The sequence below is a fragment of the Arvicanthis niloticus genome, chromosome 2, assembly GCF_011762505.2.
Source record: "Arvicanthis niloticus isolate mArvNil1 chromosome 2, mArvNil1.pat.X, whole genome shotgun sequence".
Taxonomy (NCBI): domain Eukaryota; kingdom Metazoa; phylum Chordata; class Mammalia; order Rodentia; family Muridae; genus Arvicanthis; species Arvicanthis niloticus.
Window position 1 is genome coordinate 36761952 of NC_047659.1, and position 23960 is coordinate 36785911.

The following is a 23960-nucleotide window of genomic DNA, read 5'->3' on the forward strand; positions in this document are numbered from 1 at the left end:
GTATTTATTTTGTCAGAGGCACTTTCTAGAGATTCACTGCTGAGAAGAAGTTAGACTTATCTTGGTTTGTCTAAATTAAAAACCGCCACTTTTTCCTATTTACCGAACCCTATGGTTCTTACACTGGAAAATAACTCTGCAGACAACTTTTAATCACACTATTGGGACTTAGCTATTTAATTTACACTTAAAAAATTATTAATCGTTGTATCTTATTGTATGCATGGAAGCGAGGCAGGCATGGAGGAAGAGGAGGTGACATATTCTCTGGTTTTCAGGAGCCAAGGTAAGAGAAGCAGAATACAGAAAGCAGAAGCTATAAGTACCTCTCAAAACTTAGAAACGACAGGAAATCTTTTAGTAAAAAGAAAAGTAATCAAGAACTACCTAAAAAAACATACAAGTAGCTGTTATATTGTGTGTGATATTTTAAATATATACATACATACATACACACACACACACACACACACACACATATATATATATATATATATATATATATGTCACTGGACCTTGAAAAATAGGTTAAGAATTTGAGAAACTGTTTTAAGACTACACGGAAGAGTTGGAAAAGTCAGAATTGAAGATGAGACCTCGTGGTTGGTGAGTAAAGAGGGTAACTGTGGTGACCAAGGGGCAGCTGATATCTGGACTTGACTGTGGGCCAGACAAGCCATCTGGATGTAGAAACATTATGGCGGCTCATAGGAGGTGCTGGATTGGAAGGATGGATGGCTTTTGTCTGCATTCTTGTTGTTTGAAAGTACCCTGCTGGGAAGCTGGCATTGGCAAGTTCACGGACTATTACAATTTCATTTTTATGTACGGAATGAAGAGGAGCTAGTTGGCATCTTTTGAATGTAGAGGGGAAAGGATTGTGAATTAGAATTGCCTCTTCAAGTCAAAAACAAACCTCAAATCAAAATCTAGAGTGGTGGGGTCAGAAGGCTCACTCAGACATCAACCTGTCAGCCCTGGTGTTTTTCCTTCACTACAGGTAAGTTTCCAATCATCCTTGATTCATTCATGACATATGGAGACGTATTTATTCTTACTAGGATCTGGGCAGAGTCCCCATTTCTCGTCTTCGTTGTAGCGGCTTGTGGTGGCACACCACAGCAGCTGATCTTTGTGTCCTTCTCGGATACATTCATGGTGCCACTGATTTTTGAATTGGAAAGGAAACATGCAAGGCCTCCCATGGGCATTCCCTTTTAACGAGTATACATCTAGGAGAGAAAAGGAATTACAGTCACATACAGTGTCAGTTTCTTCTGGGGAAAGTGTTAGTGCATTTTTACTGGTAGTAAGCCTCCCCCCAGGCAGACACTTGTTAAAAGCTCTGCGAGCCCCTAGGGCCTCACCAGGTAGTGTGTGCAGATAGGCCAGGCCTTCAGAAGCAGTGGCAAATGGTTTGCCCCTATGTTTATCTAGCTTTCTGTTTACTATGGCTATTGCTCACAGCAGCATGCAAATTTGTGAATGAAATAAAAAGGAAAACACAATGAAGTTTTTCTGTTAAAGTATTTGCCAGCCCTCACTGTCTGACTTCAACAGTTTCATAGCCATCTATCCCTGCATTTGGTTGAAATTGTAGATCCCAGTCCTGTAAGCAAAACAGCTGTCTTCTTCACCACATCAGAAGTGTCCTCTTTGGGCCTATGAACTGTTGATGTTCCCAGGTAGAAGGAAGGGTTGGGGAAGGTCATAAGACTCTCACCTGAGTATCTAGCCATGCTGCCCTCCCCCCCCTCCCAACACACATCATTTGCATACAAATTTGTATAACTGGTCTGAGAGACTCACAGAGGCATTTGAATATATAGGCTGGGGAAGGCCAAAGGAAAGGAATTCATTTATGCAGCCTTGTAGGACTGTCCTTCATGTTAGGCACAGACCTTCCAGTATGGCTGATTTTGGCCCACCAGGTCTCCAGGTCATACCCCCTCACCCATGTTGCATAAGTAAGCCTAACAAAGCATTGCTTCCTCAGAGTTAACTTTGGTAGTCTCCCAAGACTGTTGGTTTGTCATTGGGATCTTATGTAGGGGGTAGATGTTTATGTCTCCCCAGGTAAAGAATTATCACAACAGCCAATAGATATTTAGGAGGCCTGGCAAAATGGCTTAATGTTTTCTAGCAATTGTTTTTCTTACAGAGCATCTGGGTTTGATTCCCAGCACCTACATGGTGAGCTAAAACCATCATAACTCCAGTTCTGGGGGCTACAGTGCCCTCTTCTGGTCTCTGTGGGCACCAGGGATGCATGTGGTAAACATACATACATGCAGGTAAAGCATTCATACATAAAATAAAGATAAATAAATCCTTTAAAGTTAATAAATGAGTACTTATTGATCATTGAATATGTCCTGCACTGGGAATATGGTAGTGAACTGTAAAAATTGCTTTTTGCTAACAAACTGGTTTGGTGGATAAATAATAAGTGCTAACAAATACAGAAACATGGAGTTTTGAGTAATAATAAATCTCGTGAAGGAATAAAATAGAACTAGAAGATCATGTGTATAATGTAGTGCCCCCGCCGCATCAGATGGTTGTAAAACCTTTGTGAGTACATTGGGTAACTGAGGATGCTTGAGGGAAAGTGATTGTCCCTGCAGAAGGAACATAAAGTCTTAAGAGCTGAAGAAAGGAGTGTTTGTGGAATAATGGAGACTCCAGGGAGTGGACTCCCGGAAGCAGTTTCTCAGATTGCTGTTACATACTTCCATCTTTATTCTGAGGGTGGTGGGAAGTCACTGGTAGGTTTCAAATGAGAAAGTGACAAAACCAGACTTCCATTCTTAAACAGAAAAAAAAAAAAAAATCACTGGGTACACTGTGACAGTCAGAATGGAGAGAGCAAAGTGGACTAACCAATGAGTCAGCTTCTATCCACAGCAATATTGTGGTTTCCTTGGTAACAGGAATGTCCTTTTAGGGTTGCTAGCATCTTGGACATGGCCAGCAAAGCTGCTTTCACCCAGTGCTCTCTCAGACAGTGCTTGTCTTCCGAATTCAAAGAATGAAATTCATGGATCACAGAGAGAGAGTTTTAGAAACCGATTTTAGATTCACAGGTGAGGGCTTAAGAGGTGGTGGTGGTGGTGGGCAGGGCTGTAAAGCAGGAAGGCTCCTGGGAAATCAGGTACCATCCTGTTGCCAGTCTGGGCCTTTTGAAGGACTTGTGGAAGAAACTGAGCTGAGGTAAGAGGAGGAAGGTGAACTGGTCAGTCCAGTTGCCCAACCACAAGGTGTTCAGGCATCTCCTCGTAGTCTTCATCAGTCAGATACCATAGCCTCAACCCACCTGACCAGTTTCTAGTTCCTGTTTTTACCAAAACGGCCATGCAGAGCAGAACTTTGAGTTGACTTTGAGTACTGCAAAAATCCATCATCCTTGGCCATAGTGGCAATTAAAGCCACTTGGGATTCAGCTGGAGAGTTCTAGGATGGTGTCGGGGGAAGGGCATCTATCTAAACCATAGTCAATGAAGTCATCAGGTCTTCATCTATACAAGAGGGTCAGCAATGGAGATTTCTACACTGTCTCACAACTGACAAGGGCCTGACTGAGTTTGAAGCACATTGCCAAGTTTTATAGGAATTCGAGATATTTCAGAATTTTATTTTTATCTCTTTCAGTATCCTGTTTTTCACTCAACAGCATGGGTGTTGTCAGTATGGGCAGAGGTTAAAATGCTCAAATGCTAACAGAAAGCAAGCATCAAGCTCTTCCTGAGAATCATGTGGTTGTCAGCACGCTGATAAAGCTCTTGCTTTATTGCAGTATGCAAGCCCAGAAAAAATGTCTTAGTCTTGGGCCTGACTCTTCACTCACATCAGCAACAGAAGGTCCTGCCTTAGGACTTAGGACTTAGGACTTTCTTGCTACACTTCTAACTCTGAGGAGAAGGACCATGTCTGTCTTGGCCTCCGTACAAGTGCCTCACACTGTGTCTGATCTATAGTCAGTGCTCAAGAAAAAAAAAAAAAAAAAAAAAAAAAAAGGTGCCAGAAGGATGGATGAGTGTACAAGTGACTAAATCTGTGGAGGGACAGAACATGGGAGTCAGCATTTTACCATGTAGCTTTATTTCTGTATCTTCCATTCTTTTTCCATTAAAAAAAAATGCCAAAAAGTAACAGAACTGTAGAAAATGAAAGTCCCCCTATAAATCATGCCTCCCCACAATCCATGCTTGGTGCGCAACAAATAACCCTTGACAATAGTGTCTCATTTATCTTCCAGCACCTTGTAGCATGACTGTCATATGGATGACAGCCAGGCTTAGAAGGCATCTGAATGCCCCAGAGACACGCCCCCAGGGTGGGGCTACAATCAGAGAAGCGGTGCCAAGTGTGGGTGCTTTATACCTGTCAGTGCTTACGTTTTCCTTTTTAAGGTGTGTGCTTTTGTTCCCCCCCCCCTCTCTTGTTGGTTTTTCTTTGTATTGATTCCCAAGGCTAGTTAAGTATTTTCCTTTGATATCTTTAAATTCTGAGATTGTCATCTCTTTAGCGCATCCATTCCGAGATTTCAATACTACTTTTACTATAAGCAAGGAAGCTACTAAAATTTTCCAGAAGTCTCAACATGACATGCCCCACGTGTTTCTTTTACATAAGGTCATACTTCACATATATGTATGCACATATGTATGCACACATATATATTTACCTATAGATAAATATATAGTTATTTATGAAACACTACATATTCTATACATTGACAACTGCATTTACCTCTGTGAAGATGCTCACAAATGTCTCCACCACTGGACATGTAGGAGATCCACTTATGGAGCTGTTTGCTTGCCACCACTGTGTTACCATGCTTCACCTGGACCTTGTACTGGAGTGGGCCCACGATCATCTTCCTGTCACAGTGCCATCTCAAGGAAATGAGGGTGGAATCACATTCGTAGAGCCTTAACGGTTGCTCCATATCAGATATGTTCAGGCCTAGGCAGCCACTGGCTCCCACATTAAAGAGGTGGTTGTCAGAAACCCATTTCCACAGCATGTACTCATTTGGCCGCTTGCAGTTCTCCAGGGTCAGTACAGATTTACCTGCCTGAATGCATGTCTTTAGGCTCTCACTCTGGATAATGAAAATTCCTTTATCTGTAACAGAATAAATGAAAGACGTGGTATGCAATTTTCATATATAATTAGCTAGGGCTGTGATGATCCCAGTGTGTGTATCTAAGCCGTGATAAGTCACAGCTGCCAGTCATTTTGTAGTTGAGGGATAAGAGTCTACCAGAAAGTCTTCATTTGCATAAAATAGTTTCCCAGCAAGCAGAAGAAAGGAGTCCTTATTGGCAATAATGGGAGATCACTGATCAGAGAGGCTCCTGGGCATGGAAGACCAGGGTTTCCTGACAGTCAGACTTCTTATAACACTTAAACAGAGAGCAGTGACACACAAGAGGGACATTGGGTGTCCAGGGTGTGGCCATAATTTATTATTTTTTCAGACAAATTCCTTAGTGTTTGGAACATGACAGTTTACTCAAGAGCCATTGAGGTGAACATCTCTAGCCTCATGTCCCTGCAGAGAACCACGAGGTAATGATTTCAACAGAAGTGCCTCTCTGCAGCTCTTTGAGATAGGATTTGGTGCTGGTGAGAACTTATCGCTTCTGCAGACTGCTTTCAGTCTAGATTCATCGGGAGTGAATGCGGACCCACTGATGTTCTTATCAGGAGCACCCTAGCAAGCATGCCGCCAGTGGCATCAAGAGCATGCCTGATACCTAGATACAAATGATGCATGGAGCACAGAGACAGAAGTAGAAAATGACACAGGACATTATGGGTTGTTCCCTTGAGTCTCTCTACTTTGGATCAGTCTCCTGTGAAAAAGCTGGGAGGATCCAGCCAGAGAACCCTTGCCTGGTGGCTGAGTAATCATCTACTTCATAACGATGCACACATTTTGTCACAGGTGTTCTAAAGACAATAATGCTATCTTAGTTCTCTGGTCTAAATTCAGTAAGTGCCTGGCACTGATCAGACATGTCAGCATGTCCTAAAGCTCATGGCAGCTGGACTTTAGGATGACCTTATCTCAGGACACCTGTCACATCCACAAGTTCGTTTGTCCTCCCCTTAGTCAAACTCCCATATTCCATTCTACTTCCCATTTATTCTTTAAAACTCTGAGGGGACCTTATTAGTTTCCCTTAAATGACTGGGTTTAGGACAGCAAGAGTCATGGCAAAGGCACTTCAGAGACAGGTAGATCCATAGAGTGGTTTGGAACAGTGCAAACAAGCCTCCTAATACATGGGGCTGATGGGTTAGTGTCTCACTTGGGGGAAAATTCTTTTGGTTTCCTCCAAAACTGATCAGACTAACTGGGAGCTGACTTATAACAACCCAAGTCACTTAAAACTCTGTTAAAAAACAAACAAACAAAAAACAAAAACAAAAAACCAAAACATTGTCAATGGGCTGGAGAGATAGCTCAGTGGTTAAGAGCACTGACAGCTCTTCCTGAGTTCAATTCCCAGCAACGACATGGTGGCTCACAACCATCTGTAATGGGATCTGATACCCTCTTCTGGTGTGTCTGAAGAGAGCCACAGTGTACTCATATACATTAAATAAACAATATTAAAAAAAAACATTGTCAACGTATCAGTGAAAGCCATTCCTCATTTAAAAACTGATAACCTTTCTTATAACCATTTGCTTGAGGAGTTGTTAGGGGTCAGAAAATGCTTTGATTAACATATACCGGAGCAGAAGAGAAGGGAGTGCCGATGGCGTGGGTGGAGAATGAACGGTTCTAGGGGAGATTTCATTTAGATCAGGAAATTTGTTTTTCTAATGGAAGCCATCTCAGGGTGGCTATTAGTAACAGCCATTCAAAATCAAATCCACCCCTCATCAGTGTGATATGGATTTCAATCATCAACCTCCCCTCCCACCCTTCCTTTCACCTTTTCATGCCTGGGCAGAATGCTAGTCTTAATTTCTGCTGTAATCTGCTAATTGCTTTCTAGCTAGCTCACAGTCCCATTAATTTTTCAATAAAGGATAATTATTCTACTGCTATCATCCTGTAGCTCAGCTTCTATCTGATGTACATATTCAAATGTATCCAGCTCTGGTTGCTACTGACTGGGCCTCAATTTATGCATCTGGGATGAAAACAGAGAGTCACTGGGTAAGAACTCTGGACACAGGTGGACCCACCACAGACTGGCTGTTTATCTCTGGATTGATGACTTGATCTCTGACAGTCTCTCACTTTCCCTATTTAACTGGAACTCTGTACACTATGAATTTCAGAAGGATGGGAAAGACAGTCTCTTAAATAAACCATGCAAAACTCCCACAGCAAGTAAGAAGACCCTGGGAAGCATGACTTTGTAGTACTTCTCAGACATCTCGATTCAGAGTGTCAGAGGCCACTGTACACCCATAGGTCTGGCAGTGGAGTTCTACTCTGAACATCTGCTGAAGCCTTATTTTCTTTTTAAAAACATTGTCAATAGTAAAATGTTTACTTTGACTTTTGCTTTAATCACACCCAGTGAGGGCAAAGGGATACTGAGAGACTACAGAGGACACATACTCTTCAAAGCACCAGATTTTAAAAAATGCGTGTCTCATATTTTCAATCACATAAACAATTATTATTAAGACTCTTTATGTTTTGTTCTTCCACACTTCCTGCCTGTAAAGTATATACTGAAACTTAACAACAACAACAACAACACAACCTAGCTCAGGGCCGGTGCTTAGAGGCACTCAGGATGGTCCAGCGTTTGACATACCGTCATAGGCTTTCCTACAGTATAGCCTCTAACAAAACCAGCTGTCTCGAACCCCTGGCAACAGGATTGTTTACCTTACACTAAGAAGGTTGGGAAAGCACCTAGCTGTGGCATGTGCCCAGGCAGACTGCAAGGGGTTCGTGCTGTGAGACCCAAAGTCCATATAAGATTGTTTAAGACAAAGAAGCCCGTCAGCAGGGCCTATGGTTGTTCCCTGTGCGCCGAGTGTATTCCTTACTGAGGAGCAGAAAATCGTTGTCAAAGTGTTGAAGGCACAAGCACAGAGTCAGAAAGCAAAATAAATATGCAACTTTTTTAAGTAATAAAAATCAAGACCTGGGAAAAAAAACTAAAACTAAAAAAAAAAAAAATGTATGACATGAGCAAGCAGTATATTGGTGGCAGAATGAATAAGAGGACAGAGAAATTGCACATCACCAGGATTTGAGGTGAAAAAATAATGTTTTATATTTCCAGATTGTGATGGTTTGTGTATGTTGGGCTCAGGGAGTGGCACTATTCAGTTGGAGTAGGTGTGGCCTTGTTGGAGTAGGTGTGGCCTTGTTGGAGTAGGTGTGGCCTTGTTGGAGTAGGTGTGGCCTTGTTGGAGTAGGTGTGGCCTTGTTGGAGGAGGTGTGGCCTTGTTGGGGTACCTGTATCACTCTGGGCATGGACTTCAATACCCTCATTTTAGCTGCCTGGAAGTCAGTCTTTTCTAGTGCCTTCAGATGAAGATGTAGAACTCTCAGCTCCTCCTGCACCATGCCTACCTGGACGCTGCCATGCTCCCACCTTGATGAAAATGAACTGAACCTTTGAACCTGCAAGCCAACCCCAATTAAATGTTGTCTTTCTAATAGTTGCCTTGATGATGGTGTCTGTTCACAGAAGTAAAACCCTAACTAAGACACAGGTCAATACACATTTAAGGGGAAAGAGTTGTAGAATTAGGGATGGTGGAATCACCAAAATAATAGGTAATAACCAAAATCCTTTCCAAAGTATAAAAATACTACTAGATTAGCGTGTGCCACACTGCTGAGTTCTGGGAGCCATGACAGCTCCATGGCATGTAGTTTCAGGAAAGCGAATCTGTGCATATCTTAAAGTAGATCTGGCTGACCTACCTGAACAGACTTGCTGCCTCTCAATAAGCCAAGCTAACAAAGGACCCAAGCCAGTTTCCCATTAAGTCACATCAGAATCTGATCCTAATATTTCATGTCTCTGTGACTGCCCAACTAGCCCTCTACTTATTAGAAGCAGAATCTTGCTGTCCCACAGGCTAGTGCTGAACTCCCTCCTGCCCTAGCCTAAAGCATGGGGATCACGGCAGGGAGCTACCTGGCCTGCAGCATCATCAATCTCCTCAAATTCACTAACAACAAAACAGTCTTCCAGTGGACCACAAAGAGACCGACTGTAAGCATCGCTGTTCTGGTTGCTACTGTACACACATAATAGTTGCCCCTAACAACACCGTAATGTGGAAAGATGGCACTAATCCTTGGTGCGTGCAGTTGCTGGGTTTAAAAAAGGATGGAAACCGAGTGTGGGAGGAATCAAGATTGATTATATATGTCAAGGATATCAGTTCTGCTTGAACAGTGATTAAGTGATTAATGAAGTACTGCCAGAATTACTAAATCTCTTTGCAGGCGAGTGTTATGTTCTTTCCTTCCTAATTACAAATTTGGGTGTGGAAGAGGTATGGATTACTTGAAGAAATTTATAAGCTAATTTACATCCTTTTAAAACACAGGCCAACTAGTCCCCTCTCTCTGCTTCTGAGTTTCTGAGAAGTGAGAAACTCAGTAAACTAAGGTACTGCTCTCATGACTGCAGCTGGAACATTCACAGACTCATTCATTCAGCAAGCACTCTTTGGTTCCAGCCGTGTGGGAGGGACAGGCCTGGAGGCCAAGGAATTGTTAATCTAACTATCTGTCCCTGTGAATTCTGGAAGCGTGAGAATTTCCTTAGTTAATGTAATGAAGGAAGGAAGTCCTGTCGGTGCTGAAGAAACATTATTGCAGTTACACTCCAAATGAGTCTGTGAAAAAATAAGTAATTAAAATAAAACCAGGATCAAGAAAACCGATCATGTAAAAAGACACTTAACTCAGCCTTCAACTGCCATTGGTAGGAAGTAGATGGCCTCCCATGTAGGGAGCATGTGTGGACATGTGCTTGCCCGTCTCCCAGGGAGGATAAACTGAACAGCACTGAGTAGAACTCGAGTTCAGTAGGGAGACAAGCTTTGCCCAGACAGGCCTGGAGAAACTATTTAATTGAATCATCCATTCATTACTTCCCCCCACCCCCCAAAAAAACCCAATTTTCTCTTAGGACACGAGTTCAAAGTTTACTGAGGACTGTACACTACTGTGAATTTATTTTCATACATCCTGTCAAAACATTTAGAAAGAAGAACTGATAGATTAATAGATTGCTCAAGTGGGCAACTTGAAATTTTCAACAACATACATGTTGTGGTGTCGTGTTGGGAACCTGCAGACGGAAGGCTATCTAAGTCACAGTGCTGCTGCCCTCAGGAGTAAGTGACTTATAACTCAAGGCCAGGTTTATATTTTACCTCACAGAAGTCCAACATGGTAGAAGCCAGGGGTAAAGGGCTTCATTCTGATCTTGAATATCAGAGAATCACAGTCCACATATTTTCCCCCAAGAAATACTGACCAGGTGCCTAATATTTGTAACCACAGGTTACACTGGTCCCTGAGAGGAGAGCTGCCTCTGCTTGTCAGATAGTGTCAGAATAGCAGGGGCATGAGTCAATAGACACACTGGTGGCCAACTGAGGAAGCTTGTAAATGGCATACCCAGGACACAGAGAGTGCCACTAAAGCTCAGAGACAATGAAGTCAGTCAACCTTTGAATGATGACAGCATAGTCATCATAGCAGCAGGAGAATGTGAAGTTAGAATGACTTCCTTGTGCTTTGGGGTCATCCTATGAGGATCTTGAATTTTATTTAAAATTAAGTGTAGTATATGAGAGGAAGCTTTTGGAACAAGAAACAGATGGGGCTGTGGCTTCAAAGATGATCTAGAGTCAAATAGACGTCAATGAAAATATTTGTTGTGTACTTTCTGTGTGCCCAGACCAATAATCAAGCTCCTGCCTCAGAGGCTCTGATTCAGAGGAGCAAGGCGGTACATGAATGGGTTTGAGGAACAGTCTTTGAGGACACAATTATAACTGTGGTCCAGAATTGGAGATTGAAGACATACATGCAAGTCAGGGAGTACCACTAGCGGGGAGGAAATGGCAGAATTGGGTTATCAATGGAAGGCAGGTGCTGTGGCATGGATATGGGATGAGTGTGTCTTCCAAGGGCTCACGTGATTTCCTGACTTGCCAGTGTCTCTCCTTCTGCCATTATGAAGCCATCTGCAGTGACCTAGTGATCTCACTACAACCGGAGCAGATGCTGGTGCTGCGCTGGTTGTTAGCATCTTGTATAGGCTCCGCCCCACAATTACCTGGCAACAGTCAAGTGTGCCTGAGGCACTCTAAAAGGGGATGCTTGCCCACGTTCTCTCTCTCTTGTCTTTTTGCTCCCACTTTGTCCTCTTCTCCCATTCCCTCTCTTTTCATGTGCTCATGGCTGGCCTTTACTCCTCTACTCTCTCTCTGCCTTTCTCTCTACTACCCTTTCAACTCCCCTCCCGTGCCCTGAATAAACTCTATTCTATACATACTGTTGTGTGGCTGGTTCCTCAGGGGGAAGGGATACCTCAGCTTGGGCCTGCAGAGACACACCCTCCCCCCCACCCCCACCTGACTACACATCCACCAAATATTCCTTCTCTCTTTATTGTTATAAAACACAACACTGGTGAACCTCTAGAGCTGTGAACTTAATGAGATAAGTTGCTTTCTAACTGCACAGCCTTGGCTATTTCATTGCAGCAACAAAATGCTGAATGTTACATGAGGATTCTGGAAGTGCAAATGAACAGAGATTCCTGAGAAGAAGCTGTGTCTGGCTGTGAACAAAACAGCTCCTGGGGGGTAAGTCTCTGTTTCTGCATAGACTGATGGACTGGATGGAATCTCAGTATTGTGCAGAGATTTAGAATTTTGTAGTTCAGAGGCTAATTATTTTATCTTGGGCTAGTTTTAGCCTTCTGGAACAGCCATTCCTTGCTCCACTCTGTATCTGAATTAACACCTCAGATATTAAGTAAAAACCTCTTAGAAGCCAGTGATTTAGCCCAACACTAGCATTCACCAATCCAAGAGCTGAGGATGTGTCTTGGGCCTATAGAATAGCATCCCTCATTTCTCTGGCATATCCACCAATGTATTTTAAACCTTCCCTGATATGTGACTTTCTTTGTCCTGTAAAACTATTAAAAAAAAAACAAAAACGTGAAACCATTTCCATATTGGAAGATGGAATTTGCAGTTATCTAAATCTGTGTTCCTGGGGCCGTGGTCACTCAAAATAGCTCCAGAGTAAACTATCTCTTAGACCCCTTCAGATGAGAATGTTTACATCCACAGGTACTTACACTAGCAAAGTTTTTGGCTTCATGGACTCAAATGTCTACCTCATTTTCCCTAACTCCCTTGAGGTCAGCGTGAGAGGCTAGAAGTTAGACAGATTCCCTGAGAGGCAGCCAGATAGGGAGATGGACCAGGACTATGTAATAAAGATGGTCAACCTTCAAGATAGCTAGCTTCTCCATAGCGTGGCACTATGAAACAAAAGCCTTTGCCCCCAGCCAGGAGGGCCTCTGTTATGGACTGGCCCATCAAGTTCAAAGCGAATGAGGACATGTTTACCTAACAGTGTCTTTTTTCAAACTGACCAACCCTAAATTAAGGGCAGAAGATCCTTCAAAGACTTAGATAAGCTCCAGCCTTCAAGGAGGACTCTCTGCTTTGAGGAGGGTCTTGGTGTGCTTGCTTCGAGGGGCCCCCTCACTCCTGATAAAAGTCTTTCCTCACCAACTGACGGCTGTTTGAGATTTTTCTCAGCTGTTGCCTATCACACAAGAGATTATACCTGGCTTTTAATTCTTTAACCACCAGAGAAAATGGACCCAATCCAGACCACTGTGCAGTAACAAGAGTTAAAGTACAGCTGTGATTCCCCCTACTGCCAACTGGAGTCACCTGTAGGAAGTGTCGCTTGAAGGCCCTTCCATTGGAACCCTCCTGGTTTTCTCTACCTGTCTTTAGTGTCTCCTGCTTTAGACAGCTCTTCCCTTAGAGGCAACCTCCTGAAGATATAGAGTGGCTAGGCGGGTTTTGAACTGTTAATTCTCTGTCTCTCAACTACCTTTTAGTACTTTTACTAAACACGACTTGTAGCAAGTAACCAAGCAGAATTCTAAAGCAGTCCTATGCTCTGGTAGCACTGTTGGCATGTACGGAGTATTCAACTGGTCACACCATGAGGAAGTTGGCCTCTGTGGTGCTCAGTGTCAAGGGCCCTGCAAAGAAAGTGCCAGTGCACAGTTCGTATCTAGTGCAATGCTTAAGACAAACTATTAAAAAGTCACAGCTTGTGAACTGTGCCCAATGTCAGTCTCCTTTCCCAGTTCCCTAAGTTGGAGGCTTTTTAGTCCATCCACTCAGATATCACCCATTGGCCTCAAAGGGAGCCTGCAGCTTCTCTTTGAGTCTGTGTGTGTGTGTGTGTGTGTGTGTGTGTGTACACGTGTGTACATGTGCACATGCCCTCTTGTGTGTGCAGGTACTCATGGAGGCCAAAGGAATTGGGTGTCCTACTCTGTCATTCTCAAGTGTATTCCTTTGAGAAAGAGTCTCTCACTGACCTGGAGCTAGGCTGGAAGCCAGCAAACCCCAGTGATCCTTTTGATGTTCCTGTCCACCCCACTCCCCTGGTGCTGGAGTTACAAAAGCACATGCAACCACACCGGACTCTTTTCATGTGGGGATTTGAACTCAGTCCCTCATGCTTGCTCATGAAATTTTCTTAGCAGTTAACCTGTCTCTCCAGCCCCTCTGACAAGATTCCTGATTCCTGTTTGAATACAGGAGAGTGCAGGGGTTAGTGGGGACTGCATCTCCCTGTAACTAGTCTAAAGGTGGGAAGCTTCTCTCTGGAGATGTAATCCCTTTATCAGCTTCCTGGATTTAGATTTGTCCTCAGCCCTGTTTAGTACACACAGGAATTCAGATGCAGCTGCATGATTCTGACTCTGTAGCACAAAGGGGTGTTGTAAGGTGTTGATGCAACCCCTGCCCCCTCGGTGATAGAAAATCTGGCTCTCTTCCTTAGGATTCTGTAAGCCAGAAGTGAGAAACTGCCCATGCTCACAGCAAGGGCCTCTACCTGGTCCTCCAAAGAACAGATACACAAAAGAAGAGGGAGGGAGACCTTCCTGTCCAACTTTCTGTTGAAAGTGTACATTTTATCTCAAACCACTTGGGTACCTTTAACAGTCCTTAGGTTCCTGTCTATTGTCTTTTATTAATGAACTAAAAAGTTACTTAAGTACAAAGCACATACATACATACATACACACACACACATACATACACACATACACACACACATACATACATACACACATACATACACATATACACATACATACATACATACATACACACATACACACATACATACATACATACATACACACATACATACACACATACACACATACATACATACATACATACACACACATACATACATACATTAATAAATAAGTAAAAATAAAACCAAAAACCCCAAGCCACAAAACTCCTCCTGTCCTGCTTCCTTTTCTTTCTATTGTCCTAGCATGTCCTTGATTCTGAGGTGTCTTTAGCCTCCTGCTGCTTGTGACCCTGAATTATCACCCCCTCCCCTGGCCCATGGGTCCCCTCCTGCTAAATCTTTTACTTGTTCCTGTTCCCTTTTTTCTCTAATCTCCCCAAATCACTGCTTCTCTAAGAGGCACACAATACCCTTTGTCACAAGTGGGGAAAAATGAAACCCGGCTTAATCAGCCCCACTGGCACACTTGTGTGAGGCTTCAAATTGCCTCTTACCAACCCCTGCAGGTGCATTAACCATTTAGACTGCTTCTGAAGATCTCAGCCATCCAGGCCCGTTCTCACCCCCACCCCCACCCCTCAGGCGGGCTCTTTGCCATAATTTTGTATCTTACTATGAAGATTTAAACGAGCAAGGAACATGTTTTGTCCTTTTCGTTCTCAGTCTATCCCTGCATCGTTTTGCTTTCATTTAACTGGAAAGTACACAGCTGACATCGCTGGGGTAAAAACTCACTGTTCACTCTGATTCTGTTCTTTTCTTATGGGCCCTGTGTGTATTGAAACTATACCAGCTCAGTCACAAGAAAGCAAGTGAAGGCAGGACATGGTAAGATGGACATGTTAAACTCCTTACCCAAATGCTTGCATGTGAAAGCCCTGGGGGAAATGACACAGACTGAACTTAGTAAGCAGACAGAAAAAGCTCCGCCATCAGTAGGAAATACCACGTGGCCTCTCTAAAGGCAAACACTGAGCTGTCTATCCCGAACTGCTTTAGGAACGTGGCTGTTTAAAAATCAATGCAAACTTGAGGTAGGTGTTTTAGAAAGCAAATACAGCACAATGTTTAAGGTGGCCTATTTGTTTATATCTTTATTAGTCCCCACAAATTGAGTGGCCTAAACAACAGAAATTTATTTATTTTTCCTGCTTCTGGAGGCTGAAGGGTGAGGCTGGGGGGGGGGGGGTTGGGCCTTTCTAAGTCTGGGAAGGAAGGAGCCTCTCCCATTTGCTTTAGGTCACCTTCCTGACTCTCTTCCTATCTCTATTTTTTATACATATTTCACCCCAAATTCCCTTAACTATGAGAACACCACTTTATAAGGTTAGAGTCAGACTAACCAACTCTCTTTAACTTGTTTCCCTTGGGGAGGGAGAAACTTTTTTTTTTTTCCTGAATAAGTTCTCATTTTGAGGTGCTGGGGGATTAGGGTTTTACCATATGATTGGAGGTTGAGAACACATTTCAAAATGTAGCAGTCCCTACCTATGAAGGTTGAATAAAAAATGTCTCCCCACACAGACTCAGGTATTAGAACACTTGGTGACACTATTGGGGGGAGAAGGGTGCAGTGGCTTTTCTGGAGGAGACATGTTACTGGGGACCAGTATTGAGGGGTTGTAGCTGTGTCCCACTTCCAGGTTGCTCTCTCTCTCCTTTGTTTAAAGTTGAAGATGTGATCTCGTGGTTTCCTGCTCTGGTCTCCGGCTGCCATGTCTTTCTCACCATTGAGACCATAAAACCAAATAAAGTCATTTTTCCTTAACTTGCCGTTGGCCATAGTATTATATCACAACAATAGAAAAGTAACTAGTATATTGTCCTTCATAGTACATGATTTGCAGACTCCAGTGCGAAAATGAAAACATGTGTCCCCAACTAGCCACAGAGAAACAGCTCTCCTTCCCACAGGCCCATAAGGATCACATTTCCAATCCCATAATACACTTGTCACACACTTAGTATCTAGATTGGACATAGGTGATCAGCTCTCAGTCTTCTTAACATACAAGGTGAGTTTGCTGGCCAGTGGGCAGTCCACTCTCAGGGCCCAAGCAATGTGCTTGCTACCCCAAGTGGGTAGCAGCAGTGGTCATGTGGATGTACCAGGGAGGGCGTGGTCAGGAACCTGTCCCAGAGAGAAAAAGCCAGGAGAACTGACTCCTGAGCCCTTGCTTTGTTCTCCCCTGTCCATCAGACTTACATAATGCATATAAACTCAAAGATAAAACTTAGGACCTGGGACCATAGGGCTAAACTCTATGTTGGAAGCGTTTCTGAATATGGAACTTCAAGAAACTATGCTGGGTTCACGCCCATGAATCCTTCCCTGATCTTCTTTGATCTAAGTTAGTGCTGTGGGAGAAAAAATGAACCCATCAGGCTACAGAACACATGCTTGAGACTCAGAGAGAACCTGCCTTGGATTCCCCAACTGCAGAATGGGGTTCATTCTAGTGCTAGCATCACAGGCTCCTGATGGGGATATCCTTAGTCACATGGATCACTTCCACATTAACAACATTAATAAAACTAAAAACAAAATCTTAACTTTTGAATGTAAGGGCAGTGAGAAAAGACAGTGCTCACTGAATTTCAATTCCTGTTTATTTTCGTCCTTGCAATTTCTAATTGCAACTAATAACTAATAACATACTAATCACATACTAATAACAACTAATAATATACTAATAACATACTAATAATATGACATAATAATAACATACTAATAACAACTAATAACATACTTCTTTGGAATGACAGTAGTCTGGAGAGTATCATAAATTAACAAGTCATGTGACCACTCACAAACATAGACAGCTCTTGCTTTATTTAGTGGCCTACCACGGAGCTCACTTTTTTTTGAGTGGCTTTACTTCATAGAAATCCTGTAGTTAATCTAGTATTTATAAGGTGCTCTTTGGTTTGTTTCACTTTTTTAAAGTATAATATTTCTTTTTATTTCCATCAATTCAAGCCACGATTTATGGCATGTTCTCGGCTATGTGCGGGAACATCTAAAAAGCTTTCAAGGACAGTTTCTGAAAGCTTTTGGAAGGAACGGTACAGAGTTATCTCAAATCTGCTACTCTGATAGATTGAATGAGGATTCGCTAGCTAGGGGTGAGCTCAGAGAGAGCACAAAAGCACTGTTGTTTCAGGACACTCAAGATAAATAAATGGTCAAAGAAGAGGAACTGAGGGAACAACTGGGCTCCCTAAGTGACTTAACCTTTCTGGTCATTGGCTTAGAACCTGTTTTGGGTGACATTTATTACTAAGATAATGACCAATGGGAAATGAGATGAGAAGCTAAATGACAAAGAGTTAAATGGAGCCCTCACCCTGATCCCTGTGGCTGGAGCAGACACCCAGCTGCAGTCTGCTCCCATCTGGAAACTGTATCTCGAGACATCCTAGAGAGGTCACTGACTTCAGACCAGGGGTCACCATATCCCGAGGCATCCTAGAGGAGCGAATACACTCAGAGCAGAGAACACCTAGCCGGTCTGCTACTGTGGAGACACCATATCCTGAGATATCCTAGAGGAGCCACTTTACCAAGAGCAGCTAAAGCTCAGGATCACAGGATCACAGAGACATCTGGACCCCGAGGAGTTCTGACACACGCAAGATAACTGGAAAGGCAGGCTCCAGTCAGAACCAGTGAGTGCAGGTAGCACTAGAGCTAACCAAATGGCAAAATGCAAGCAAAAGAATGTAAATAACAAAAACCAAAGTTACTTGGTAACACCAGGACCCAGTTCTCCCACCATAGCAAGCCCTGGACACCACATCACACTGGAAAAGCAGGATTCAGAATTAAAACCACTTCTTATGATGATGATAGAGGACTTTAAGAAGGACATAAACAACACTCTCAAAGAATTTGAGGAGAACACAGGTAAACAGGTAGAAGCCCTTAAAGAATTGCAAGAAAACACAACCAAATGGGTGAAGCAACTAAACAAAACCATCCAGGATCTAAAAATGGAAGCAGAAACAATAAAGAAATCTCAAAGGGAGACTACCCTGGAGATGTCAAACCTAGGAAAAAGATCAGGAGTCATAGACATAAGCATCACCAACAGAATACAAGAGATAGAAGAGAGAATCTCATGCACATAAGATACCACGGAAAACATTGACACAACAGTCGAAAAAAAAAATATGAAATGCCAAAAATTCCTAACCCAAAACATCCAGGAAATCCAGGACACAGTGAGAAGACCAAACCTAAGGATAATAGGTATAGATGAGGGTGAAGACTCCCAACTTAAAGGGCCAGTAAATGTCTTCAATAAAATTATAGAGGAAACCTTCCCTAACCTAAAGAAAGAGATGTTCTTAAATATACAAGAAGCCTACAGAACCCCAAATAGACTAGACCAAAAAAGAAATACCTCCTGTCACATAATAATCAAAACATCAAATATACAAAACAAAGAAAAGATAATAAAAGCAGTAAGGGAAAAAGGTAAAGTAACATATAAAGGCAGACCTATAAGAATTACACCAGACTTCTCACCAGAGACTATAAAAGCCAGAAGATCTTGGACTGATATCATACAGACCCTAAGAGATCACAAATGCCAGCCCAGACTACTATACCCAGCAAAACTTTCAATCACTATTGATGGAGAAACCAAGATATTCCATGACAAAACCAAATTTACACAATGTCTTACCACAAATCCAGCACTGCAAAGGATAATGGATGGAAAACTCCAACACAAGGAGGGAAACTACAACCTAGAAAAAGCAAGAAAGTAATCTGCCAACAACCCCAAAAGAAGATACTTACACAAACATAATTCCACCTCTAATAACAAAAATAACAGGAACAATCATTTTTCCTTAATAGCTCTTAATATCAATAGACTCAATTCCCCAATAAAAAGACATAGATTATCAGACTGGATACATAAACAGGACCCAGAATTTTGCTGCATACAGGAAGCGCACCTCTGTGAAAAAGACAGACACTACCTCAGAGTAAAAGGATGGAAAACAATCTTCCAAGCAAATGGTCCCAAGAAAGAAGCTGGAGTAGCCATTCTAATATCAAATAAAATCAACTTTCAACCAAAAGTAATCAAAAAAGATAAGGAAGGACACTTCATACTCATCAAAGTAAAAATGTACCAAGATGAACTCTCAATTCTGAACATCTATGCCCCAAATGCAAGGGCACCCACATACATAAAAGACACTTTATTAAACCTCAAAGCATACATTGTACCTCACACAATAATAGTGGGGGACTTCAACACCCCACTCTCAGGAATGGACAGATCATGGAAACAGAAACTAAACAGAGACACTATGAAACTAACAGAAGTTATTAACCAAATGGATTTAACTGATATATATATATATATATATATATATATATATATATATATATATAACATTTCATCTGAAAACAAAAGAATATACCTTTTTCTCAGCACCTCATGGTACATTCTGCAAAATAGACCATATAATTGGTCACAAAACAGGCCTCAACAGATACAAAAAGATTGAAATAATTCCTTGTACCCTATCAGACCACCATGGACTAGGTAGGGCTGGTCTTTAAGAATGACAAAAACAATGGAAAGCACACATACACATGGAAACTGAACAACACTCTACTCAATGATGACTTGGTCAAGGAAGAAATAAAGAAATTAAAAACTTTTTAGAATTTAATGAAAATGAGAACACATCATACCAAAACTTGTGGGACTCCATGAAAGCAATACTAAGAGGAAAACTCATAGCTCTAAGTGCCTACAAAAAGAAACTGGAGAGAGCATACACTAACAACTTGACAGCACACCTGAAAGATTTAGAACAAAAAGAAGCAAATATACCCAAGAGAAGTAGACAGCAGGAAATAATCAAACTCACTGCTCAAATCAACCAAGTAGAAACAAAAAGAACTATACAAAATATCAATAAAGCCAGGAGCTGGTTCTTTGAGAAAATCAACAAGATAGATAAACCCTTAGCCAGACTAACCAAAGGGCACAGAACCAGTATCCAAATTAATAAAATCAGAACTGAAAAGGGAGACAAAACAACAGAAACTGAGGAAATCAAAAAAAAATCATCAGATCCTACTACAAAGGCCTATACTCAACAAAATTGGAAAATCTGGATTAAATGGACAATTTTCTAGACAGATACCAGGTATCAAAATTAAATAAGGAGCAGATAAACCATCTAAACAGTCCCATAACCCCTAAAGAAATAGAAGCAGTCATTAAACGTCTCCCCACCAAAAGAAGTCTGGGACCAGATGGTTTTAGTGCAGAATTCTATGAGACCTTCCAGGAAGACCTAATACCAATTCTCTTCAAACTATTCCACAGAATAGAAACAGAAGGAACACTGCCCTATTCGTTCTATGAAGCTACAATTATGCTCATACCTAAACCTCACAAAGACCCAACAAAGAAAGAGAACTACAGACCAATCACAAAAGAACACAAAATACACACATGATATTTACTCACTGATAAGCAGATATTAGCCCAAAAGCTTGAAATAGCCCAGATTCAACTCACAGACCACATGAAGCTCATGAAGAAGGAAGACCAAGTGTGGATGCCTCAGTCCTACTTGGAAGGAGTGACAGAATGCTCAAGGGAGCAAATATGGAGACAAAGTGTGGGACAGAAACTCCAGGAGGGGCTGTCTGGAGACCATTCTACCTTGGTATTTGTCCCATGTGCAGTCACCAAAGATAAATGCTGATATGGATGTCAGGAAGTGCATGCTGACAGGACCCTGATGCAGCTGTCTCCTTCGAGGTCTGCCAGAGTCTGTCAAATCCAGAGGCAGATGCTTGCAGCTAACCATTGATCTGATCAAGGGTTCCCAGTGGAGAAGTTAGAGGACTGAAGAAGCTGAAAGGATTGGTGGCCCCATGAGGAGAGCAACAGTGCCAACCAAGCAGAGTTCCCCAGGGTCTAAACCACCAGCCTTGGAGCACAAAGAGAGGCACCCATGACTTCAGCTGTATACCTAGGGGAGGATGGCCTTGTTGGGCATGGGTGGGAGAGGAGATCCTTGGTCCCATGAAGGCTGAACACTGAGCGGGGAGGAATTCGAGGGTGGGGAGGTGGGAATGGGGAGTAGGTGGGGGCACACCCTGGTGGAGGCAGGAGGAGGGGGGATGGGATAGGGGGTTCCTGGGTGGTGGGGGGAATGGGATTAGGGTATAAAATCTGAAATGTCAGTATAATATCCAGTAAAAAAGAGTTAAAAGGACCAGGCAAACTGGAAATCTATGCTAATGTGCAAAGTAAGTGAGTGCAGTAAAGAGCCAATCAGAGGAGGCAAACAAGAAAAACACGGAGGGAGAGATGCTGAGAGACCACGGACAGAGATGAAGTCCAGAGGGTTGGGTGATTTGTGGTCAGGGAAACAGCTGAAACCAGACTGGTTATGCTTTTGTTTAAATCCCCAATCTCCAGATTAGAAGAATGGCATATTGCTTACGGACATAGGAGTTGCCTAGAACAGTGTGTAAACCAATACATTGGACATTTTTGCTTTATGAAAATATTCACTTGTACATGTGGGATTTGAGAGCAAGGCTCACAGACAGTAAGAAGACCTATTGATCATCCCAGGGCTAAATGGAACTTCACGTTTCATATATGGCATAGGAGAAAAGTACATTTTGCCAATTACTACCTCGGTGTGCTGATTTTCACTGTGGGTGCATGTAAACTGGCACAGAGTCCTCTCCAGTGTTGGGAACTACTGGGATCGGGAAAGTAGACATTTCAACCTCTGTATCAGAAATGGCACAATGGGAGAACGTCAGAGCTCCGACCCTTTCCCTAGCTCTCCCTCCAGATTCTCAGTCTCCCTGAAAGCTCTCCCAGGTGGCGGTCTCTCTTCTCTTCCTTCACTGGGGCTTACTGCCCTGAACCACTTTTCCTCACTGGATGATTCTGGCAACAGCAGGCTCCTCTTTGTTCTCTTCATCTGAAAAATCTGTAACTTCTAAACTGATACGTCAATACTCTAGCCTAGTGCTTTGTCTACTGATGGCTATGCCTATTAATATAGCTCATGGAATGAATTTAGTATCATAACCACTATAACAGAATAGACAAAAGAGTATAGAGTAGGGAAAAAACAGTGTGATATATTGAGCAAGGGCATCTTTTAAATGAAACATTTAGTTAAACATATATCCCACATTTGCTGTGCGTTGTGGTGGGAAGTATTTCTGTGAATATTAGGTTCTTTGCTCTGGCTCCTAGTACAGCTCTAGCCAGTTGGCTTCTTGACTCGTGGTTCAAGTATTTCTCACTTCCTCTCTCACTTCCTGTCCAACTTCATGACCGCTCCTGCGACTACATAGTCCCAGTAAGCCCTGAGAGCTATCATGTTCGGCGCCACTATCCAGAATGGTTAAATTTCCCCAACTGTCGATTCCCTTTGTCTGTTACTCAAATCTCTCTTGTCTCCTTTTGCTTACTCATATTAAAAGAAAAAAAAGTAACTATATTTTAAAATTCACACTTGATGCTTCCTGCTAAGACTGACTTAGCTCGACCTTAACTTTCTAGATGAGGTCTTTACTGAGCGGGTATGGGACGGGGCAGATGTTGCTTCATCCCCGTGGCCAGTATTTTTGAGTCTCCACAAGATGCTTGTAGAGCTTACAATGTGCCCCACACTTGCCCCAGTGACCTTAACAGGCCCTTTTCTTTGCACATAAAAGAGACTCATCGGGAACTTTCAGCTTACTGAACTTTGACAGCGGCTGATGCTTGGTTCTGTGGCTGTCACATAAAATATGAGTGGTGCCCTAACTACCTTTTCCCATGTGCCAATTCCCTACTTATCCTTTAGGACAGTGAGAGCCCTTTGGCGGGCCTCCAGCTCCTCAGGTCAGTCCCTCCTCTCAGCCCTCCACTCATTGCCCGCTGTCTTAACAGCTACTCTTCTGTTTTGCAGTTGTTTGCATGTCTGTGTTTGTCTCTCTTGGCTTTTTCGGCAACAGTGCCATTTAGTACTCTCATTTTTATCTTCGAAGTATAGGGGTATGTGGCTGCTGCTGCTGCTGGCTGAGCTCACGGTCTCTAACCCAGTGTGTGTTCACCTGCAGACAAGTTCTACTCACCCGACAGATTCTGTTTCTACCCAGGTTTCAGGCAGGCCAGAAGCACCCAAGAGTGAATGTCTGGGGAATGACAATAAATAAGGGGAGGGAGGTTGCTGGAAAACAGCACGGCTTTCTGTCCATCTGTGGGCCCACTGAGAATTCATGGGGACCCGTGAAGTTGAGCCTCGGTTGCCCATAGTGGCCTTCTTCCGTTCTCTGCTCATTTCCTTTTCCCCTTACCATGCTTTCCTAGAACTGCCTCCTAAATAAACAATGCGCACTCCAATAGACATCTCAGGAATTGCTTTCTGACGGGCCCAAAACTTCACAGGGAAAGAGCACATACCATTATCAGAGAGAGACCAGGGAGGTCTTCAGCCATTACTCACTGCTCTTCCCTTCACCCACCTTCACTGCTTTCTTTTAGGCAGGAGCCATAGTCAAGGTATTGACCTCACAGACACTGACACTCTCATTTTTCTTTGCGCTACTTGT

At 42.7% G+C, this 23960-nt stretch overlaps 1 protein-coding gene across 2 annotated transcripts in view; it reads right to left on the reverse strand.

The window, feature by feature from the left end:
* Pla2r1 (phospholipase A2 receptor 1) overlaps window positions 1-23960 on the reverse strand; it is a 122638-nt gene that overhangs the window by 95020 nt on the left and 3658 nt on the right. For both annotated transcript variants that reach the window (XM_076928811.1, XM_034496575.3), the window contains exons 2-3: window positions 4753-5133; window positions 1059-1232 (exon numbers count right to left, since the gene is read on the reverse strand). In XM_076928811.1, the coding sequence (XP_076784926.1) occupies window positions 1059-1232; window positions 4753-5133 (555 nt within the window). The remainder of the gene's footprint in view (window positions 1-1058; window positions 1233-4752; window positions 5134-23960) is intronic.